General features: G+C 39.8%; 1 protein-coding gene across 4 annotated transcripts in view; it reads left to right on the top strand.

The window, feature by feature from the left end:
* Positions 1-23,468, top strand: part of LOC116333196 (testis-expressed protein 2-like) — a 40,088-nt gene that overhangs the window by 3,781 nt on the left and 12,839 nt on the right. For all 4 annotated transcript variants that reach the window (XR_005613455.1, XM_031756387.2, XM_031756397.2 and 1 more), the window contains exons 3-7: positions 19,099-20,617; positions 21,176-21,376; positions 21,559-21,886; positions 21,992-22,230; positions 22,547-22,711. Coding sequence is in view for 3 of the 4 variants with exons in the window: in XM_031756387.2 (XP_031612247.1) it covers positions 19,112-20,617; positions 21,176-21,376; positions 21,559-21,886; positions 21,992-22,230; positions 22,547-22,711 (2,439 nt within the window). In the remaining variant the exon portion in view is untranslated. The remainder of the gene's footprint in view (positions 1-19,098; positions 20,618-21,175; positions 21,377-21,558; positions 21,887-21,991; positions 22,231-22,546; positions 22,712-23,468) is intronic.

The following is a 23,468-nucleotide window of genomic DNA, read 5'->3' as shown; positions in this document are numbered from 1 at the left end:
GCTGCTGTTGTAATGCAGTAAAACAAGTAGTGGCTGTGTTTCTTTATCACATCCTTAGTGTTGTGTTGTTCCTCTAATAGAGGTTGACTTATTCATTTTTCACTGTGAGACAAAGAGCATGTGCTGCTCATATGTACCTGCACCCTGGTGACTCTACACCTGTTCATAGCTTTGAGTCACTTTCTTGTCTTCCAAGTTCTCAGCAGGCCAAATCTATTTTTGAACATCAGGAATATTTGTTTTTTATTTTTCTTACATCCAATTTGTCTTCAGCTGAGATGTAGACACATTTTTTTTTTTTTTAAATAAAACTTTATTTTTTAAATAGGTAAAAGAAAACAGACACTCTCTGAGTGAAATGAAATAAACTTTTAGGAAGAAAAAATGTTTTTTGGGTGAAAGGTAAGCAAACTTTTTTATTTTTTGTTGTTTTTCTGTGTGGCTTGTGATTGATTTTCTGCATACATGTTTATGTCCTGGCCCTCACCAGAATTAAAGATAATTTATGTATCATACACAAAATAACCCCGATGTGTTCCAAGACAGCTGCCAAGTGGCAGGAAGTTTATTGGTAGCATTTGTACCTACAAAGCCTTGAAGAAGACAGATGATTGGGTGTTAACATGACAAAATATTGACATGAAATTATTGTACTTAGGCTATGTGGGGCAGTTTTACACGGGGTACACTCTCTCATTGTGATTTACAGCTTTCTCAGTTAAACAATGAGTGAGTGAAGGCCTCTGTTAAAGGAAACCACAGACTGAAAAAAACAAAAAAGGGTTCATACTTCTCCAGCTATTTTATGCATGCATGCATTTTATCCATGCCTTAGAATTATGATGTCTCATTAACTTTTAACTTTTTAGCTCAATTTTCTTTTCACTTCCTCTGTTGAGTCTTAACATTTGTTTTTAAAGTCACTTACATTCAAGGAAAGGTTAGATTATGTGTTTGGCATTTACCTGCTACAGTTCAAGTTGGAGTCAAGTAGCTTTAAACAGTAATAATGTCAGTAAATGTTCTCTCAGAGATACACACAGTCAGGCATGTTTGGTTATGTTCCCCTACTAAACAATGGAAAACAATGTTTATTCAAAACACAGCTCAGCGAGAACTTCAGTACTGCCCTCATTGATACATCCGCCAAGTTTAAAGTGAAGAACAGTCGTTGAGCTGGGCGACAAACAAATAGAGAGAGAGAGATTTCTCAAATGAATAAGATACAATTTAATTTAAAGATAGGCTATCTACTTAAATGAAAAGAAACATGAAAGTGTTTCTCCATGAACATTGGCCCAGATTTTTAATAGTTTGTAATCTTTACAACAATATAAAAGGCAATAAGCCGAGCCCATTGTCACATGTGAGTGTGCTGTTACAGGCAACTTATTTTTTTTCTGTTATCAGATCAATTTCTAGGGCTTTGTTGAGCTTAAAGAATTCCAGATAGGGGTGTGATTTGTTGATTTTTATACAAGTCCATTGAGACTTCAGTAGATAAGAGTGATGTTGATCAGGAACATAATGGTAGTTTCCATGGCAGGGCAACTATACTGTACGACAGAGTATTAGGGCCACATTAACATAAAAACATAATGTTGATTATTTTGAGAATAAAGTCAAAATTTTGAGATTCAAAGTTAAAGAAAAGTCTGAATAATATTCTGGGGAAAAAAGTCAAAATGTGAAGATTTACCATTGTTTCAAGACAAACTGCCACATTTGCTATACCCTCTGCAAAATGCCTTGTTTAGAAGAGTTAGTGAAACAAACTGATTGGCTGTCTTGTGATACAACATACAGCCTCTTTATCGCATGAGGGTTTAACCACTGATAACCTTGCATCTGTGCACTGCCAGCCATTTCACTTTGTACGAATCCACTCCTCTGAGTTTGTGTGTTGTTTTGTTTTTTGTTTTGTTTTTTGACCAGACTAGGCTTTCTGCATCATGTTGTCAACGTCCACATACTCATCACCACAATTAATTAGAATTACAAATTTAATCTCAAAATTTTGACTTTATTCTTGAAGTGATCAATAATATTTTTTTCGTAATGTAGCTCTAATACTTTTTTAAAAAAAATGATAAACTACCTAACAATTAAATCTCTGTTGGCATTAACTTTAGCTCTTTCCTATAGTAAAGCCAGGAACCTTTGTAAGCTCCGTCATCTTTGACGCGGGTGCCAGCAGACGCCTTAAACAGGTGCTGCTCCCTTACTGGAATAACGGCCATTACTGGGACATCAGGAGAATGTGTCACACTATCAGCCATCGGTGATTTCAGGCGCTGCCTCACTTGTGCTCTGCTTGCACAGTATTCAACACTCAGTTCACTGCTGCCATCATAATAATCACCTCTGTTACCAGAGGAGAGAGAGACAGGCAAGGTAGGCGGCGGGGAGGTGTTTAAATATAGCTTTTCTAAAAATATTTCTCACTTGGAACTGAGGCAAATTCACAAAGCTGCAGGCAACAGATTGTATGAGAGCAAAAATCAGAGAGATTTCTGAGAATCTGTGAATTTATTTACAGTTTTAATGTCAGCCCAGAGGAGCAGCACAGCTTTATTTCATAAGATTAAAGCCACTCCTTTGCAGTTTCAAGCAGTCATGTGCTATTTCAGTCTCCAATGAGCTGCTCTCACAGTTTCACAATGTGGTCTTTTGTCATTACAGTTTGGCTGGGACATGCTTTGCCTAATTCCTATTGCTTTGACTAGCACTGAAAAATACACGATTACAGCATTCCCGGCTTTTACTAAAGTTTCTATTTCTGTTAATGCTGGTTCTGCAAGTGGGCAACAATTAAAGTGTCTGTTCAGAGGGAAAATTTTCTTCTTCTTTTTTTTTTACCACACTATTTTACATTTTCTATTAATTGCATTTAATGTTGGAAATCATTTAAAATCATTAGTGTTTTATTGATTAAATGTGCAGCTGTGCAATCTGTAATCCTTAGTTTGTTTCATCTTTTATTCGCTTGTGAAGTGGCTTCTCAGCAACGTTTGATGTCTCACGTGGGCCTCAGAAGCTCACTGTTATGGAATTATATTGAGTAGCATGAAATTTAATTACTGCAGACAGATTAGCTGCCTTTTACAGTTGTGGTGGATGGAATCAGAAGCAGGAAAAACCCACAGTCCCAGTTTACAGAGGGGAGAAAAAAAACTCCTCAGGGATGCTTTTCAAGCTTTAAAATGATCTTAAACTCTGAGAAATTATCAGTTTTTCAGCCATCGTTTGGGAAAATTATTGAAAATGTGATGTTGACGTTTGGCAAGGATTTGTGCTGAGTCCTGAGGAGACCTATGCCATTATTACTTAATCAGTTTTCTCAGAACTAAGCACTAGGTCAGGGTCCTATGAAAAGAGCCCTTTGCCTTAACGGCATTTGTGCAAAACATGATGTGGTTTTCCTGTTCAGCAATAAAACTGTAATCCTCATACTCTAATCGGTGTCTCACTTTTTACAGGAAGAGCTGCCCATGTGACTCGCTGCTTCAGGGTTATTGCTTAGTAGCTAAAAAAGGTTAAAAGCAGCAAAAGCTTTAAAACTACTTAAAGTGCTGTAGGTCACAAATGTTTAGTTTACACTGAAAGGATAAAAGATGACATGTCTCCTGTGGGATTGGGCCTGTAGCTGAACGAGTCTCTGTGACTGGAGCAGAGGTGGATCTGTTAGCATTTTGTCACCGCTGCTGCCAAGAAGCTCATTCAAAAATAATGAGGGCTTGTTGATGAGCTTAAGCAGTTAAGTGAGTAGTGCATTATTTAGCAGGAACAACTGGCATGGTTTGAAATACATTGGAGCAAGTATAAATTGGATTTGAAGTGCTTTGTTTGTGAATCATGAAAATAGTGTTTTGTCTGGGTAGATGTGGTTGTGTAACGCCGGGGTCGCTGTGCTCTGAAAACCTGCTGTTGGTCTTTTTCTTTGCCTTTCTCTCTGTTTGTTGCTGAAAACAGGCTTCTTTTCTTTTCCTTTTATTTTTTTTAACTTCCTAGTCTCGGTAGACTGACCGTCACATGCTCTTCATGAGTCTTCGTGCTCTTTCACTGTATTGATCCATAACACCAAGCTATTGCGTGCAATAATTGAGCAATCATGATAGCTATTTGGAAACCAGTGCCAACTGTCATAAAAACGTCTGCATATTTGCAAAGAAAGATGGGAAAATGTAATTAGTTGTATGAAATAATTTCTTGTTTCTGTAGTTATAAAAGTTGGTTGATCACTTAGTTTTATATTAAAACCTTGGCAGTCTATATTGAAGCTATATACTGAAGTTTTATTATACTGTCGTTATAAAGCTTAGACTTTTGAGCATTTGAGTCTACTTGCTTAAAAATATAATCAGGAAGCAAACTGTTTAAATGGGACCCTTTTATCAGCCAGTCTAAACCTGACGTCCTGTGGAGCAGGTGTGCAGGATAAGTTAACATTAAATGTGCACTGCTTAGCAATACTGCCTCAGGAAAAAAAGGTTTAGGCTTCAAACTTTGTGTTCTTCCTGTACATGTGTGGTTTCTACAGATTTGCATGTTGGGTTGATGGTGAGACAACTAAAGCCCTTAATGTGCACACAAATTCTGTGTGAATGGGTTACTTAGATGTGCTATGTAAATTCCCAAGTGTCTGACGGAATATATAAATAACCAAATTAAAACTGTAGTTAATATAGTTTTAATTTGGTGATCAGAAACTTGCCTCTTCAGTTTCATCATGCATTATGATTGCACACTGCATGAGTAGTAATCACAGCCACAGTCATGCTAACGTTTATAGTGTATATGGTATATTTTTTCAAAGCATGGCACATACTCTCTGATGATAAAGTGCCATTATGAAACAGAAAATTTGCACCTGGAGGGAGTTTAGCAGAGGGTGAAATCAGATATAATTTATGGACGTCATATTTCACACACTACTGATTTCTGGGTTTTAATCAGGGCCAATGAGTGAGTGTTGCATTAGAATTTAAAGAAACCTCGCTCATAACAATACTAATAATAATAATAATGATGATGGATTGCATTTATATAGCGCTTTTCTAGGCACCCAAAGCGCTTTACAATTCCACTATTCATTCACTCTCACATTCACACACTGGTGGAGGCAAGCTACAGTTGTAGCCACAGCTGCCCTGGGGCAGACTGACAGAAGCGAGGCTGCCATATTGCGCCATTGGCCAGTAGGCAGTAGGGTAAAGTGTCTTGCCCCAAGGACACAATGACCAGGACAGAGAGAGCTGGGGGATCGAACCGGCAACCTTCCGGTTACAGATGAGCCACGGTCACCCGTTTCACAGCAGTGACGAGTGAGGCCTGACAGTGCAGGATAAAAGAGCACACTGACCTTCAGATATCAATGGCAATCATTTTTTGTCATTACTTTATGCTGGTTGTGTGATTTCAGTGGCTTTAGCTGGCAGAGGAGTGCTCAGAGAGGGCTGGTACCTGCAGTGATCCCAGTGCCTAACATTTCAGTCCGTGCCTGTCGCACCAGTTCCTCAACATTCTTCAGAACAGTTTCTGTTTTGTTGGGCTGCTATTGTTTGTCTCCAGCACTTGGAGTGACTCCATGTTGTTGTTTAGAGTAGGTTTTTGTTATTTGTGTTGTTATTCCCATACCCCACTTTTTAGCGATGGAAACAAAGGCTGCCTCATTTTAAAGAAATAACTTTTGTAGAACGCTGCCCATATTAAACAAGGCCAAAGTTTTGAAACAAAAAGGTGTTTGTGGAAACCAAGAGCTCAGGCTTTAGACTGCTCTAAACGCACCATTTTAAAGATTTATTAGTTTGTTTTTACTCTCAAATCTGTACGATGTCAGTGATAGCACATGTCCCTGATATGGGCATCTCAGGTAGACGTGCACAGAAACCCCGCCCACCCACTGTTCAGATGCTTTGCTGAATAAAGTTGGATTAAAAGGAGCTAAAATGTCTTGTTTTAGATTAACTGAGGAGCTGTACCAAGACAAATCTAAAGAAGAATCATTTTGAATTTGCGATCATACAAAACTACTCTAAAAGAAAGTTTAAAATACAAATATGGAGATGGAAATGAGGAGAATAGACCCACTTTAAAATCATTTAGCCCTTGATCACACTGTCTTTGAGGGCGGGGCAATTCGGTCATAAAGATTTATGAAACTGGATCTAGGTTACAGAGAGATTCATGTGGCGCAACACATAATTATCAGCCACTGCCATTTATGAATGTCTTCTTTGCCAGGAAGCTGGAGGCAGTCAACAAGGTAAACATTGGGTATTAAATCAGTCCATCCCGATCCTCCCACACCAATGTTATATTATGTGCATCTGTGAGTATTTAGGCGTCCTTTAAGAGTCGGAATTATGTCAATTTTGTCATTGAAAGTTAAACCTAAAGCCCAGTGTGGATACCCATGTAACCTTCAGCTTGTTGACATGACCGCACAGCCACAGATAAGAACAGTTATTTGTCTGTGGTTTCTGCAGCTGTCCTTTTCTGCGTCAGAAATGGAGTAAAATCTCAGCCTTTGTTCAATCACTCAAATATTCATACACAATGAAGAAATATATTTCTTATACATTACAATCAAGCTGATCATGGGAGCCCAACCTCTTTTAAAGCAGTCACTAGAAGTGAAACCGAACCATGTAACAGGTTGGATTGGACAGGAAACATTTTGGATTGTAACGTCGCTGATCAATAATGAGTTTCCAGGACAGAGTGGCGAGGTAGACTTTCTACCTTTCTCTTTCACTGGCTAAAGTTTTAATCTTTGGATATGTCAATGAGGATTTGCTGGGCTACTGTTTTATATATTGTAAGGAGTAAATATTTAAACAAGACATTCTTCAGGCGAAATAAAGACACTCAAGACAGTTTAGATGGTAACAACGTGCGCACGCTGGGTGAGCGCTGCTGTCTCAGGCTCACAACCAGCGTATGCGGCAGTTCTTTATTTATAGCGTTTCAGAGTATGTGTGTGTGTGTGAAGTTTATGATCTCAGAGTGTGTGTGTGTGATTCTGAAGAATGGGCCCCTCTTTGTATTTGGGAGTGTATAGATAAGAACGTCCTGCTCTCCCCTTCCTGGGAGTGAAACGGCTCGTAGAGAACCAGGTGCAGAGGAAACATACTGGGTGAATCATATCTGAGAACACTATGCTTTTGTCTTTCATTTAAGCTTCACTTCAGCGAAACAGTAAAACCATAAAATACGATTAAATGGAAAGAATAAATGGGTAAACAACTATTAACACTAAAATTAAAGATAAACTTTCAATAACGTACAAATGGCAGTGGAATAATACTTGAAACATTTGAAAATCTCTTAACATATCCCTCCTGTTGTTAATTTGTTTTACACATTTTAACTTTTATCAGCATACAGTCTCTTGACAGTGCATTTTTAACTGTTGCTTCATTATTAACAGGAGTGTCTTTTTCCTTTTAGTTACAGGTTGTTTCTTCATCTTCGTCGTCGGTGTTTGAGTCAGTGTCGGCGTGCTCCAGCAGTGTCATAATTTCTTTTTGGCCGACAGGGTCCGGTGTAATAGCTGTGGCTATCAGTCTGTTGATCATGGATCTTATGCAGGGAATACAACAACAGCCACATAGGGTCAATATGGCTGCAAAAACAGCTATTGACACTAGGATTGATGACACTAGGCTGCGGTACTTTCCAAACATGTCCATCCAGCTGTCCCACATGGAAGTGTCCACTCCAGAATGTTCTTTCATTCTCTCATTCAGGGTCTTCAGTCTTTCCAGGGCTCTGGTCAGACTGCCGTCAGCTGCAGTGTTGTTAGGTATGAAGGTGCAGCATTGTTCTCCACTTCTTTGTTTCTCGTTGCGCTGCCGCGTTCTTCTGGGCATAGGCTGCAGCTTAAAATGGTTCCCCTTTCAGGACACGTCACATTTGGAGCCTGCCGGTAAATCCTCGGGCAGTGTGGGTCACATGGGCTGCTGGTGCAGGCCGTGTTCATGCCTACCAGGGCCAGTGATAAGAATACTGTGAACACGAGCATGGAACACATCGTTGTGACAGTGGTCAGTTGGCATCCTCTTGTCCAGCATCGGCGTCGTCTGTGCGGTTTCTCACCCTCAGGGGCATCCTGGTTTGCATTTAGTATTTCCATCTCCATCAGGTCTCCCTCTGTGAGCGTTTCTCTCTCTCTCGACCGTGGACACACCCTTGGCCTCCAATGAGTAGACACCCAGCAAGAGGAGCGAGTGTCTCAGTGTTGCCACTGATAGCCCTTCTCCCCACCGAGTGAACACCAGAGGTTAGAGCGGTCTGCAGTCTAGACTTTACTGCTCACTTTTCTATTCGGGAGATTGTGGTTCTTGGATTGGTTCAACCCTTTTTCAACCTGCAAGAAACTGGAAGAGAATCACTCGGCAGTTGATTGTTCAAAACTATTTCTCTGTTTTCCAGCAACTTTGTCATCCACTCTGCTAGAGTTGTTTCTCTTATTGACTTGTTTGAAATTTAATGTATAGAAGTGTCTTTAACTAGTGTTTTTAACTAATTAGACTCCCTCCTGTTGACGCATGAACAACTTCATGTGTCACAAGAGCTACTGTTTTTGTATAAAGACTTCGGTTGTAACGGTTTCCCATCACATATGATCAGATCATCCTGTAGAATTGCTCCGCACCTCAACCATTTCTTTCGCTCTAGTAATGGCACAAATGTGTGGTTCATTTCTCAAGATATCCAGTGGAATTTGCATAGAGGTGTTGTCACCATAAGTGCGTCTACTGTTTGTACTGCTACTGATTTTTGCTGCTTGGTCTGCAAAATTGTCGCCCTCTGTTATGCCATATTTCCAAAATGGCGTACTGCAGATCAAATTCATCATTGATAAGTCAAACCAACGAAAAAAACAAAACTAGAAGTCAAAAAAAAAAAAAAATATTCTTTCGTTAACAGAAATAAAAATAAAAACAAAAGTAAAACTATCTAAAACTGCAATGAGTGGTCACAAAATTAACTGATTTTGTAGCAAAAATGTGTTTAGTTTTAAAATCTTAAGTCAAAACTAAAGAAAAATAAAACTAATGAAAATTGCAAAACTATTAAAACATATTGGCTGTCTCTGTGTCTCTGTCTGTCTGCGTCTTGACACAGTCAGCTCCTTTGTATGGGCATGTAGTTCCTGTTACACGTTTTCCTGTTACAGACACATTTCCTGTTTCTCCAGAGTAATCGAACTCTTTGTTGAATTTAACTGTTTTCATCTAGTCTGCACTTCCATCTAAATGTAAGTAGAAAGGTTATATCCAAGTTACTGAATGCTATTTTTATAGATGCAGTAAGGAGAACAGAGCACATTCACGGGAGCTTCACTCCCATCTCTGGTGGAGGCAGAAAATAGGGAGCCAAGGTCATAACTCAGGCTCATTAAGAGTCAGAAAGAATGTGAATGCTTAGTCTTGTGGCTATCGCGCATTGCATATAGCTTCTTTTCTTTGTTTAGTAGCTTTCTGCCTTCACCTAAGGGTGTACCCTAAGTATGTGACTCAGGTCTCCATAATCGGAGTTTATTTAAAGATAAATAAGATGATCCATTCATTGCTCGCAGATCATGCACTAGACGTATGTTGCAGTATATAGCTTTCTTCAACACTTAAACAAAATATCACTTCTTATCCATTACCATTCTCTCGTATTAAAAACAAACAAACAAACAAAACAAACTAAGTTTAACTTTTCTGCTTTGTCACTTAAAACAAAGCATCGCTCTCAACCCAGCTCTCAGCTGGCTCTGAAATTATCATCATCAAGCATGAAGTTGCATGAAGAGAGCTGTTTCAGAAGTCACAGCATGGGGCACTTTGATGATTAAAGTGTGTCCTAAAACAATGTCAGCTGACCTTTACTGCCTCTGCTGCAGCTACACCGGCCTGCACACAACAGAGTCTAATTTGCAGAAGTAAAATGCAAGCTGACGTTGTTTTTCTCCAAATGCCTGTGTTAAAACAGCTTTCATGTAACCTGCACTTCCATCTACATGCAAGTAGAAAGGCTATTTCCAAGTTACTGAATGCTTCTTCTTCCTTTTTCTCTGTAGATACAGCACTACATATTTTCTTAAGGCATTTTGGACAATTTCTATTTCGTTTTAAAATAATTCATATATCTCATACATGTTACATATGTCAAACTTCTAAGTTGGGAAAAACTTTGCATTGCTTACAGCTCGTAGCTCACAGCTCTAAAACTAGGCATCAGTAAATCATGTGCCTAATCATTTCGTGTCACTGTGATCCTCAAGTATGATCACAGATTTGTTTTTCAAACCAACAAAACAAACAAACAAAAACAAGTTGCTGATGGCATGAACGCTTTACACACGAGTTGGGACACAAAAGAAAAAGAAACTGCTGTCAGAAACAAAGCAGAAGTGTGAGAGAAAAAACTGAGATCACAGACTGCTGCATGTGTGAGCTTTTAATATCATGCAGCTTCTGCTCTGAAAAACAAAAAATTAATACAAAATAAAAAGTGTGTACCTTGCTCATTAGCTTGGTAGTATAGGTTTGCTCTTCATCTTAACAAAATCTCATCTAGGATGACAGGTTTACAAGCGGGTCAAGTGTCTCTATGCACTTAATTAGTTTACATATTTTCTTTATTTTCTTCATCTCATATGTCATTATACTGAATTTGAGCAAACCTTAAGCTTGATACAGATTACTTTTAACAATTATCCACCTCACATCACAACTGACTGAGGTGCCTCTTCATATTTAATATTATTTCATTATTAATGTTATTATCTTTTTATATAACAGCAATAGTATATTACAATATTTTATTTGTGTCCACCAAGGGCTGAGGGTGAGCTGCAGTCTCACCCTTTCCCAAGCTGGAGACATTTTCCTTGGCTGAACAATGACACAGCCTTAATATGCCGTGCATCTCTTTTTTTTATTTGATATATTTTGTGAATTATCTGGTTTCACGCATTCCATTCATTCAGCTTGGTTGTCTTCCCAATATTATTTCATTGCTTTAATTTAAGTTAACCTTAATTTAACCTTTTGTTTATTCCACTTCATTCCTCTTTCCATGCTTTAAAATATTACAACTCTTGTGTATGTTTTGATTTCTTTTAGCTTCCTTTTCAGTATTTATTTCTGCTTGGAGGGTTTCTTATAATTTAGTTAATGCATTTTCCCTCCCACGTGGGACATTTAGGTTTTCTTTAGGATTTCTCCATCTGTTTGCGCTTATTTGTCCTGCACCGGGCATTTCTTTTCTAACCATAGTTCATCTGCAGTCAATTCAGGCTTTATGGGTTTATTTCCCATTTTTGGGCTTAGAGTTATCAATAATATTTTATTGTAAATTGCTTATAATTTTATTTTTCCTATATGTATTTTGATTTGTTGTATTTGGAGTCACCTTGTTTTGCTTTTATTTATTAATACTGCCAACATACACTCTGTGTGACCTTCGCTGATATTAGAGTCGGGAGGTTATTAAGGCAGCCTTCTACCCTGGTCTAGACCCAGGGCGGCCTTAATTTTATGCGTTGAAGCGCAACCTTTGACCCCTTCTCACCAGTACATCGGTCAACACAGGAAACAGTAAGAGTGGTGCAGAAACCTGTTGTTTCTATTCAAAAGGTCACTCACTCTTCAACAACACATAAACTTCACACGCGGTACTATAATCCTATTTTAATTGACACGTTCTTTATTTTCATTCACTGTGAGAGTGAGATCCCTTTATTTTCATTCACTCGTAAGAGTGAGATCCTTTATTTTCATTCACTCGTGAGAGTGAGATCCTTTATTTTCATTCACTCGTGAGAGTGAGATCCTTTTATTTTCATTCACTCGTGAGAGTGAGATCCCTTTATTTTCATTCACTCGTAAGAGTGAGATCCCTTTATTTTCATTCACTCGTGAGAGTGAGATCCCTTTATTTTCATTCACTCGTGAGAGTGAGATCCCTGACTTCCAACCTTTTAAACTGCGGAGTGACCCCACACAGGACCGTCAAACTCCGTCTTACAGGCGAGTCCTTTCACTCGTGAGAGTGAGATCCCTGACCTCCAGTCCTTAAAGGACGAGTCTTTTAAGAACCGTGTCAATCTAAAAAACGATTTTAGCCGCAATGTGTTCTTGAGTGTTTATATTCACCTGGTTCGGATGAAAATGCCGGTCAGAGAGAATCCTCCTCGCTCCCTGGGATCGTGGACCTCTTGGTAAAAACGCTGGCCAACGGCGAATTCACGTAGTTGGTCTTTACTGTTTCACTAGAAACAGGCTGTCATGACAGACTTTGCAGCGTGGGTTCACGAATCCAGGAAACGACGAGGTCACTCTGTTGGCTCGAAGGACCAAATAAATGTGAGGAGTAAATATTTAAACAAGACATTCTTCAGGCGAAATAAAGACACTCAAGACAGTTTAGATGGTAACAACGTGCGCACGCTGGGTGAGCGCTGCTGTCTCAGGCTCACAACCAGCGTATGCGGCAGTTCTTTATTTATAGCGTTTCAGAGTATGTGTGTGTGTGTGAAGTTTATGATCTCAGAGTGTGTGTGTGTGATTCTGAAGAATGGGCCCCTCTTTGTATTTGGGAGTGTATAGATAAGAACGTCCTGCTCTCCCTTCCTGGGAGTGAAACGGCTCGTAGAGAACCAGGTGCAGAGGAAACATACTGGGTGAATCATATCTGAGAACACTATGCTTTTGTCTTTCATTTAAGCTTCACTTCAGCTGAAACAGTAAAACCATAAAATACGATTAAATGGAAAGAATAAATGGGTAAACAACTATTAACACTAAAATTAAAGATAAACTTTCAATAACGTACAAATGGCAGTGGGAATAATACTTGAAACATTTGAAAATCTCTTAACATATATGCTAATGCAATGTGGGGGGGGGGGCTTCTGCTTCTTTACCCCTCACCCATAAAAGGCTGACTGAGACTTGAAGAATGAAGTGACAAAGGACTTTCAAATTGACGCCATAGCTGTGTCTACTTAAAATATCAGACAAATTCGAATCTCAGTGACGTCAAGGTCAGAGGTCAAGTTTTCTTAAAATCTTTTGAATGCGATAAAACAAGAAGGAAGTCACTTAGGATTTTGTAATCGATACCTTAGGTCAGGAGCAGGTGTCCTGCAGGTTTTAGATATCACCCTGGGTCAGCATCAAATGATTGGTTCATTACGAGGCCTCTGGGGAACTTCAAGACATGTTGATGAGGTAATTTAGCCATTTAAATCAGCTGTGTTGGATCAAGCATACATCTAAAACCTGCAGAACACTGGCCCTTAAGGTATTTATTTATTTATTTTAGTGCCATCTATGAGTTATATACCATGCCAGATGTGTTGGGGCTGGTATTTGATTCTGTCTGATTTTGTGTTTGTTAAAGGCTGTTGAAGATATAACTGATTTTTCTACATATTTGGTCTAAGAAGCATAAGTTATGATCTTAGCAGAAGACATGGTGCCACAGTAGTTTTCTATTGTTATACTCACACTGCAATATTCAGAAAGCTTTTGTTTTAACTTGAGCCACATCAGTGCCATACTACTCTGCTTGATGACTGCTCTTCTACTCTGTTCTTCTCTCCTCTGTCTGTGGAAATATGTACAAAATCAGGGCACAAGAATCAGAACCATAGAGGCAAGTTATTGAGCAGACTTGCACCTTCACATATTACTGTGATTGGAGAAAGCTTATAGAGGTACAGGGAGCCATTCTCTAGAAATGAGTTCAGTCATTTCTCCTATTTCAACATTAGTTTTATTATCTGCCACAAAAAATTAGGCATAAAATGTGTGTGCAGCTATTAGATGTCTGTACCCATTACTTATTGTTTCTGCAATGTTGACATTAGTGTTTATGGGGTGTGACACTTTCCTTAGCCGTGAGTGTCGGCACTGGGAAAGCTATTAACTCTGCAAATAAACAGCTGGATTTAAAGCGGGACTACTTCTAATCCCTTCCCTGGCAACTTGAAAGTGTTCTGGGATTTCATTATGCCTCCTACTGGTGTGTTTTGCCGTTGTAGTTTCATCTCCATCCCTTAGCAAGCGTCATCTTAATGCTGCTGATTATCTGAAACAGTGGAGCATGACATTTGAGATTCTCTGAGGGGGTTGGCTTCTGGTGCTGTTCTGGCAGAGAGCATCAGGCACGGTGACTTGCAAAAATACTCTTGTAGTGAAGTTACTGATCTGCAATCAGTAGAAATGCTCAGAAAAATCATTTTCAGTCTTGTTTTCTTTCTCATATGCCATAGAAGCAATTTACTTAAATGTTCGATTTACGTTGATTAATTATAACTCAATTACAAATTAGTGGTTTTGAGAAAAGTGAACAGTTGACCATGTCTTGGGAAAACATTGTTTGAGAAAATGATGTCCATCATGTGCCGGATCATACTGATCATCGGGGGGGAAGAAAACACGAGGGTCACGGGTGTTTCCACCATATTTTGGGTGTCAGACACATAATTAAAGAAGTGACAGAAATGTGAAAAATGAAAAAAGGGAACTTTAGGTCAAAATTCAAAACCTAGTCACTCATGTACAAGTCATTCCTTGATGGTTTGTTGTTTGCTAAATATTTATTTATTCACTTTGAAAAATAGGGTGAAGGTGACGTTGCAGCAAACGAACACCCTGCAGTGTGTAGAAGTGAGAACATTAATCAGATTTTGTGCAGCACACTAAAGCTACAGAGTTCTGTATACTTGTACATTTTACTAGTCAGTTTTATTAATTAATTATTTTATTAGTTTTATGCTGTAATGTTTTAGTGGCTATGTCTCTGCAGTCTACGCCATTAAACATTGTTTACTTTCGTAAGAAGTGTAGAACTGATCAAGAGACACTGCACATTTGTAGGACTGCCCTTAAGCGTATCCTGCTTTGTTCTTGTGGATCCTAATAGTCACTGTAATGTAACATCAGGTTGTTCGCAGTAAAACTAGCAGCTGAGATCATAAACTCATCATGAAAGTTTACTGAGGCCATAAAGGGAGGTAACAGAAGGTCATTTTTCCCACAGACTTCTTTTGGCCATTAGAAAGAATGCAGAGTTAAGGCATTTGAAGACCCATAAGCCAGTGTTTTCCACTCTGTTGGTATCGACTGTGACCTTTAAACAGTCGGTGTTTGGCATTAAAAAGGTTTTATACTTTCTTTGCTTCTGTTTTGACTGATCTTTATTTGGAATAATCACACTTCACAAGATTATAATACGTATATATCGGTTGAAATATAAAACATTTTTGTTCCCCGAGTGCCAAGTATGACTTCTTTTGTTCTGGATTCACCTGGGTAACACTTTACACTGGACAGTCTTTTTCTTTCTGGAAACCCAGAAGTTAGTGTATTAAATTATTAGCTGTAAAATAAATTCTAAAGCTGATAGAACCACAGTCTTATGAGTATAACAAATCAAACTGTGAATGTGTTGTAAGAAAGAGGTGAAGTAAGTGACACATGACATGTACCAGGGAGGCTTTTCTTCACTTCCTTACAGTCACATTAGCAGTTCCAGACATGCTGATGAAGCGTGATTTGAAGTTTTTGGTGAGGTCATGTTGGAGGCGGTCCTGTGCTTGGACACAGTGACTCATGTTACTATGATAACTGTCCCCATTAACAGAGCCAAAGTTCCTCAAGCATGACGGCGTATAAATAATGTTGAAAGGTATATTCTCGCTTTTATAGCCCTTCTCATGTTGGATCATTGATGAATTAATTATGCCATTTAACCCCAAAAAGAAGAAGAAAGATTTTATGGCACCAATTTTTTTTCATCATGTGACTCCATTTACAGCTTCACTTGGGGACTTCCCACATTTATTACTTTGACATTGTGAAATTTCTAGGTTCTGGTTGTGAACTTTCATTGAACTCAGTGGTCAGAAGTCAGGTAGTCTGACAGCAGCCCTCAGAGTTTTAACTGCGCTTGTTTATATTCCCTTATAAAATATATTCATTCACCATAATTTCACTTTCTTCAGCTTATTGTCCACACTGTATCAGTTAGGTCTGCCTGACACAACATCACCTATTCACTTGTCTTTATTTCCCTCAGTCCACCAGTCAGTTTAATGTTAGTTCATGATAGAATAAACACAGCAGTTATTCACATCTTTTTGTCCATTTTCACAAAAACTGTATAAAAACAGTAGTTGTTTATACCCTTTTTTTATGGTTAACTGATTTGTGATAATAGTTTATGATGAATCTTAAATAATGCATTAAAGGAATTATGCTTACTATTGTAGAGTATAGGCTTACCTTTATTAAGCTCCTTGTTGCTGTCAGATGTTGCAGCATCCAAATAAATAAGACAAATGACACTAATAGTTAAGATTATGACAAGGATTATAAACTACAGTCAGTTGCCTCTCAGTATTATAGTCAGTACTGTGTGATATTTTTTTCCATAAATAAGGATACTAATCTTATTTTTATTGTATGTATTTTTTGTGTCTATTTTTATGTTAGCGTGATTTGTTTTCCTTTATTGGTACAGATTTTTGTGTGGTATAATATGAATGAAGCTACAGCACAGGAACTAAGGCGACGTCATTTTTCTCCAGTTCATTTTAAAAACACTAAACAAGCAAGGCTATGAATAGCCATTCAGTGCATGCAATAGCTCTGTGGAGCTTTTCTCCTTGCCAGTGTATGCTTGCTTTACAAAGAAGTGAGCTGTGAACATGTCCCTAATGAGTGCAAAACATGAGGGTTAATGAGGCTGGCTTGCTTCACCAATTAGCTTTATCAGCATCAGTGGCATTATTCATTCTTCACTGTCCACCAAGTCTGGACATTGGCTCAAGGAAAAGCTCTGGAGACACAAGACAAACAGGAATCTCCATGGTTGCCGTGTACAGATACAGCCTCTGATGGACAGGCCAATCATAAATATGAAAATATACAGCACAGGCCCACTTTTCTTTTCTTTTTTTTAAGCTGTTTGTTTGTTTGTTACATTTCCATAGTGCTCGATTAGGAGGTAGAACCAGCTTTCAAATCTGACCCAAACAAGTACATAGTTACCCACTATCAATAATCCTAATGTGTTGCTGGCAAAAACTTCCAGGTCCTTAGAGTCTTGTATGGCAAAATGAAATTCATGTCCAGCTGGCAGTCTAATGAAATGGCCTCATTGTGTTGCTGCTGACTGAAGGCTGTCTAACTGGGGGCAGAGGTGGCTGGCAGACTGCCTGACTGGGTAACAAGCTCACTCGTGACCCATGTGACAATGAGTGGTCAAGTTGAGTCTGTAAATGAGTGAGCCAACATTCATTCCACCTCTGTCATCCAGACAAAGCACAAGGACGCCAGTGCCAAATGTCAACAGGATATTACCATAATTCTGTTTTGACTACCAGAGGATGTAAGCAAAGAGACAGCAGTTAGACTGACAAGTCACTGTATCAACTTTTAATCATTAATTCCAGTGTTAATTGCAAATTGTGTGTCAGTGTTGTCATTTGACTTTTGTCATAAGCCACATACAAAGTTTTGAATAGCAACAAGGAAGTGTGTTGGTAATAAAAAAACATCTCTACAGTGGATTCTTTTTACTATAACAACCTTGTTTTATGTTACAGTAGGCCTAAAGCCATAAGTTCTGACATATGGAAACCTGAAAATTGATCCATGACTTCGATAAAGCTGCCATCCTGATTCTCTCGAACGCCCAGTCCTTGAAACTGCCAAGGACAAATACAGTTAAACTGGTAATTTCCCTTGGTGGGCAATTTGGTTGCAAGGCAATACAATGCTGCAGTTGCATATACTTGTTTGTTTTTGTTCAGTTTATTCCGATCATGTATTCAGAAGGACATTTTAGAAAAAAAGAAAAGAAATTCTATATAAAATCAGGCAGAGTAAGCTCCAATATCGCTTCACCTGTTCTTATTCGGTTACATATCAAAATACTGTTTCAACACCAGCTGTCCTTTGATGGGCATGACCCTCCTCCCCTGAGCTTCCACCTTCTTTGAGAGCTTTTGACCATATGCCACATAGCAGCAGCCTGGGTTCAAGTCCGATTCACGCCCTTTGCTGTGTGTCTTCCCCTTCTCTCCTCACTTTCCTGTCTATTTTCACTGCTCTCTTTATCCAGTATACGCAAAACTGCGAAGATTTCAGGGCTGAATTGGTGGTAGCAGTAATTTGGTCATCCAGATATGAAGTCTCAGTATAGACCCTGGTTTCATTTACTCTCATAAATTAGCCATTTTGACTCATCTGCCTTCAAACAAGCTTTCTTCTTATTGGTTAGCCCTTACAAACGGAAGGTTAGAACAGTCGATGGGTGGAGACCAAACCTGTAAGTGTACAAAAATCAGATTTGGGATTTTAGGGATAGGACATCATGCAGGTTTAAAAGTAGGGAAGAAAAGACTCTGAATGATAATTTAAGATGCCTGATTGCCTCTCAAGTCTGACATAACAAAACTGATTGAGCTGTAAACACCTTTTCTTTCTTTCCTTTTTCTTGGAACACCCACACAGTCATAGATATAGACGCACATTTTCTATATCTATGCTTGCAATGCAATGCTGATCGCATGAAGCTTGATCAGGACTATCTGGAGGTTCACAGTGTCTCCCAGCTTTTAGTCCCCGTCTGTGCTGGTGTTCAGACTACTCAGTGGGATTTGCTGATGCACTGACAAGGAAGTGCTCCCTTACTGACTTCCCACTGTGGAATAATACCCCCTATGTGTGTGCGTGCCCTTTTAAATGGCTTTCGCATGGATTTGAAGATTTGTATTGTCATATTACATAACTTTAATATGGTCATCTCATGCACACAGCTCTGACTGTAAGCATGGATTCTACACCCACCCACTTTTTAAGCATTCTGTTTATGAGTTTAAGTGTCAGTCAAATTAACAAAGCTGTGCTTAAAGAAAGAAGAGCTAAAACAGCTTGATACTTAATGAGCGTTTGTATCAAGACCATCTTTGCTGATTTATCTTGGAAAAATTTCCAACATTTTTCCATTTATTACTATTATTAATTGTTTAATGGACTGACTGTTCCTGCTGTAGTGTAGTGAAATCTCTTTTCCTTCTTTCAGTGGGAGCATTGAGATGACCAGCCGGCATCCTGGCCATGGAGAGAGTACTCACTCCATGGATAAACAGCCACCTGCCTTCACGCCCAGGCTCCATGTCCAGCGGCCTCTGTCAAAGGAGAACATTACCATCCACTTCTCAGCCCTTGGGAAGGAGGAAGAGGAGGAGGAAGAAGAGCTATACTGTACAACTGTCTCCACTCCCTCAGCTGCCATGTATGACTCTGATATCGTGACAGCCTTAGAAGCAAGTGAGGAGATGTTTGATGGGGTGCCATCAGCCTCTGCAGCTGGAGCTGGTGTTATTCCTGAAACATCCAGACTTTCTTCCCCTTCAAGACATCACACTATCAATTCTCCCGCTCAGACTCTGTCTTCAGCCTCAACTTCAAACTCCTCTCCTACAAAATCTTTGAGCTTTCCCTCCAGTGACAAACCTTTTCTAAGCCTAGTGAAGTCCATCTCCTCTGATGCCGAGTCACGTGATGGGGTTTCCCCTATTCCCACGCCATCAGTAAGGCGCAGGCATCTCATGAAGACTCTCGTTAAATCTTTGTCTTCAGACACATCCCAGGATTCGTCCTCTTCGTCAGCATCCTACCGTCTTCCAGAATCCCGCCTTAACCTGCAACTCTTTAAGCAATTTGCTCAGTCCCGGATGTCATCTGCTGTCATGTCATCAGCTAGTGATTCTAAAACTGCCCCCTCCTCACCGTTGACATCACCAGATAACCGCAGCTTCTTCAAAGTCTCAGAAGTGGAGGCACGAATTGAAGACACCAAACGCCGTCTGTCGGAGGCAATTTCTGAACCGCTTCAGCTGCTGAGTAAGATCATGGATGAAAAGAGTGGCAACTTAGTTGGCAGCAGCATTTACCGGCCCAAAGTACTTTCTGCCAGTGCCACAGAACTGTCAAGTCTTGGTTCTATCAACGGTCAAATGGAGACCAACAATAATTACTGCATTAAGGAGGAAGAAGGAACTGATTGGGAGGGTGAAAGCCCGAGCAGACAGGCCTCTGCTTCAGCAGAATCCCCTCTGAGCACTGCCTTTGCCACTAAAAGTCCCAGCAAATCATCTTTGCTTTTCATGTCTGCTCTAGCGAAGCAGGAAGAAGAGGAGTATTGCATTCTGTCCAATGAGGAATTTGAGACTTGTACGGACACAGAAGGTGATGGTGTTGATAAAACTGATAATACTGGAACCGGTAGTCTAACTAAAGTGCCACTAAGTGGTAGTACTGAACCCTGCAGCGAGGATGAATCTGAATATATTGAGCCCCTACCTAGTGTTCCATACTATACTCTCATCATCCTTACTGTACTCCTCTATGGGTGTTTTATATTGCCTCTGCCTACTTATATTGGAGGAGTGCTGCTTGGGATTGAGCTGGGATTCCTTTTAGCTATTGGTTTTGTGTGGCTGGCAGGACCAAAACGTTCTGGAGGGAACAACATGGGACGGCATGGAAAGCTGCTCGATGTGACCAAGTTGGACATTAAGGAACCAGATATCTATAAGGTTAGTGAAACGTTTTCAACAGGGAGGAGCTAACATGGCTTATTTCAGACAAACTTCAAATCACATAATCTACATTTATCGACATATTTTCTTTTCTTCAGGCAAGATTTGTACATAGTTACAGCAGCTGTGCTATTTAAAATCATTTTTTTCTTCTTGACAACAAAGTGAAAAAGCAGCAAATAAACTTAGAGAAGTATCCTAGGAGAACTATATCCAGATCAATTTAAAAGCCCACCACAGAAAGTGAATATAACAAGCTGTTTATACTTTAAGTTGAAAAGATGGTGGTTAGGACACACGGTTCATGGAGATACTCGGGTAACCTTTTCAGTCACTGTAGAAATATGTTCCATAGGTATAGAGTTTACTCCATTTTCCAGGTACAGTCATTGATTTTTGTCTCTGTTTGTCGCTCCAAAAACATTTTTCTTCATATATGAATTCTGGAAAGAATATACAGTGTATGAGGACAGCAATAGCTTTTCTGGTAAAACTATTTTGCAACACAGTCCTTAAATATAATCAACTCCATGTAAAATCAGTATATCTTTGCAGGGTTGGATGAATGAGATACAAAACTATGACCCAGAGACGTATCATGCCACACTGACGCAGTCCGTATATGTGCGATTGGAGGGATCCATCATTCGACTGTCTAAACCCAACCACAACATCGCCCGCCGTGCCTCACACAATGAACCAAAACCTGATGTTAACTACATCAGTCAGAAGATTTATGATCTTACATACAGCAAAGTAAGTAGTTAGCATACATTAGAACAGAATTTATACATTCTTCCAGCGTAACTTTTTTTAATCTAACATAAGTCTTTTTTATAAATTTTGAAATTGTTATTAAAAGCAATTTAAAGAAATTAAATTTCTAAGTTTGGCTATTATCTCTTTTTTTTTTTTTTTTTACCAAACTCTCCCCTCAGGTGTATCTTGTGCCTCAGAGTCTCGCCAGGAAGCGAGTCTGGAACAAAAAGTACCCCATCTGCATTGAACTTGGCAGGCAGGATGACTTCATGTCAAAGGCAGAAGGTGAAAGAATGGAGGCCAGTGAGGGCACACGGGAGAGAGGAGAGGGAACGGGGGCATCCCAAGAGCGAAGATCATCATCATCATCATTCTCTCCCATTCTGACTCTCTACCTGTTTGGAAGGACTGGCAGGGATAAGGAGGAGTGGTTCCAGCGGTTTCTGTCAGCCTCTAAGCTCAAGGTGGGCTTGAAGAAAAGTTCCAGTGTTGTAGGAATTAAGAAGGGTGAGTAAGGGCTAAAAAGGCCAAAAGTCATTTATTCTTACAATACAGTTATGCTCTTATAGCAGAAATTCATCAACTCTTTGTAACTTTTGCTGTGGCCCACAGCTTTGAGCTGTCACAGTCGCAACAGCAGCCGCAGCAGTCTGGATGAAGTCCTGACATCTCAGACCAGGTCAAAAGACTCATCAGTCTCCTCCACAACAGTGGGCAGTGCCAAAACCAAGCCTCTGCTGGACTACAGTGTCTACATGGGTTCCTTAATGCCTAAAGAGTCTGCAGTCAGCCCTACAGCTGCCAGCCCTGTTCTTCAGAGTCCACAGAGCAGCCCTGGAGCTGATAAGAAGGTAGCACATACTCATTTCACATTCATACTCGTAACACATTTTTCTCTGATTTCCTTTTTGAGGTGTTGTCTCATTTGCAGTGTAACCCTGTTGGACTAAACCGTGATTACACGCAATAAAGAGATCATTTTGTGTCATATCCTTGCAACATTGTACCCATAGGAATTTCCCTTTGAGATCAATAAAGTTATTTGTATTCGTAATAAGAGGGGCACAATATGTTGTGTTGTTAGGGGATTGGGTGATATTTTGGAATCCCTTTCGGGATAAAAGGTTTATGTGGTGTTTACAGTAACTCATCTGCTCTGTCTTTAAGCTTCAGAGCACCACATCGGCTCAGGTGCAGCCCGGCGGAGAAGAGGATGATTCGGTTGCCTGGGTGAATGCCACTGTAGGCCGGATCTTCTGGGACTTCCTGAATGAGCCCTATTGGATTGAACAGGTCTCCAAGAAGATTCAGATGAAGCTCAGCAAGATACGGGTGTGTGGAACAAAGCACATAACCTTTTCCCTTTAGGACCGATACAGGCATACAAGACAAAAAGGAGTCGTGATCAGCTTCCTGTTGATAACATGTGTCTGGCCACACACAGAGAAGGAAGAAACAAACACACAAACAAACAAACAAACAAACAAACAAACACACAAACACACAAACAAACAAACACACAAACACACAAACAAACAAACACACAAACACACAAACACAACAAACAAACAAACACACAAACACACAAACAAACAAACGTCTCCAAATGTCAATGTCTGTGAGACGCAGTGCAGAAGCTCCATACTGGGTTTACAAGGAGAGGGAAAGAGAAAGAGGCGCTGCATTGTTTCCTTCTATCCTTTAACCAGCATTTTGCACATGTAGACTTGGGCGGGCCTCCTCTGTATATTTTGCGAGTCATGTTTTTGTTTTTATGTTGTTTTTTTTCAAACCCTCCCTGCCTCCCCCCATTCATCCAAACATCCATCCACTCATATTTTGAAAGTTCAGTTGTTGTTTACCGGCTAGCGTCTTCCGTGAACTAGACGCCCACTCTAACCACAACTTGCAGCTGCACCATGCAGCAAACTGGCTCGTGTGAATATGTCGAAATCAAAACAGAAGTTGGAGACCCCCTTCCTGCCATCTCGATCCTGACCCCCCTCTACAGCGCCACATGCAGTTCAGTGCAGTAGAAGAAGCTGCTCGGTCCCTCCGTTTCGCTCTAATCCTGTCCCCCCAGGCAAAA

Source organism: Oreochromis aureus, linkage group 6 (assembly GCF_013358895.1).
Source record: "Oreochromis aureus strain Israel breed Guangdong linkage group 6, ZZ_aureus, whole genome shotgun sequence".
In the NCBI taxonomy this organism is placed as follows: domain Eukaryota; kingdom Metazoa; phylum Chordata; class Actinopteri; order Cichliformes; family Cichlidae; genus Oreochromis; species Oreochromis aureus.
Note: the sequence above shows the minus strand (reverse complement) of the source record. Positions and strands in the feature narration are given on the sequence as shown.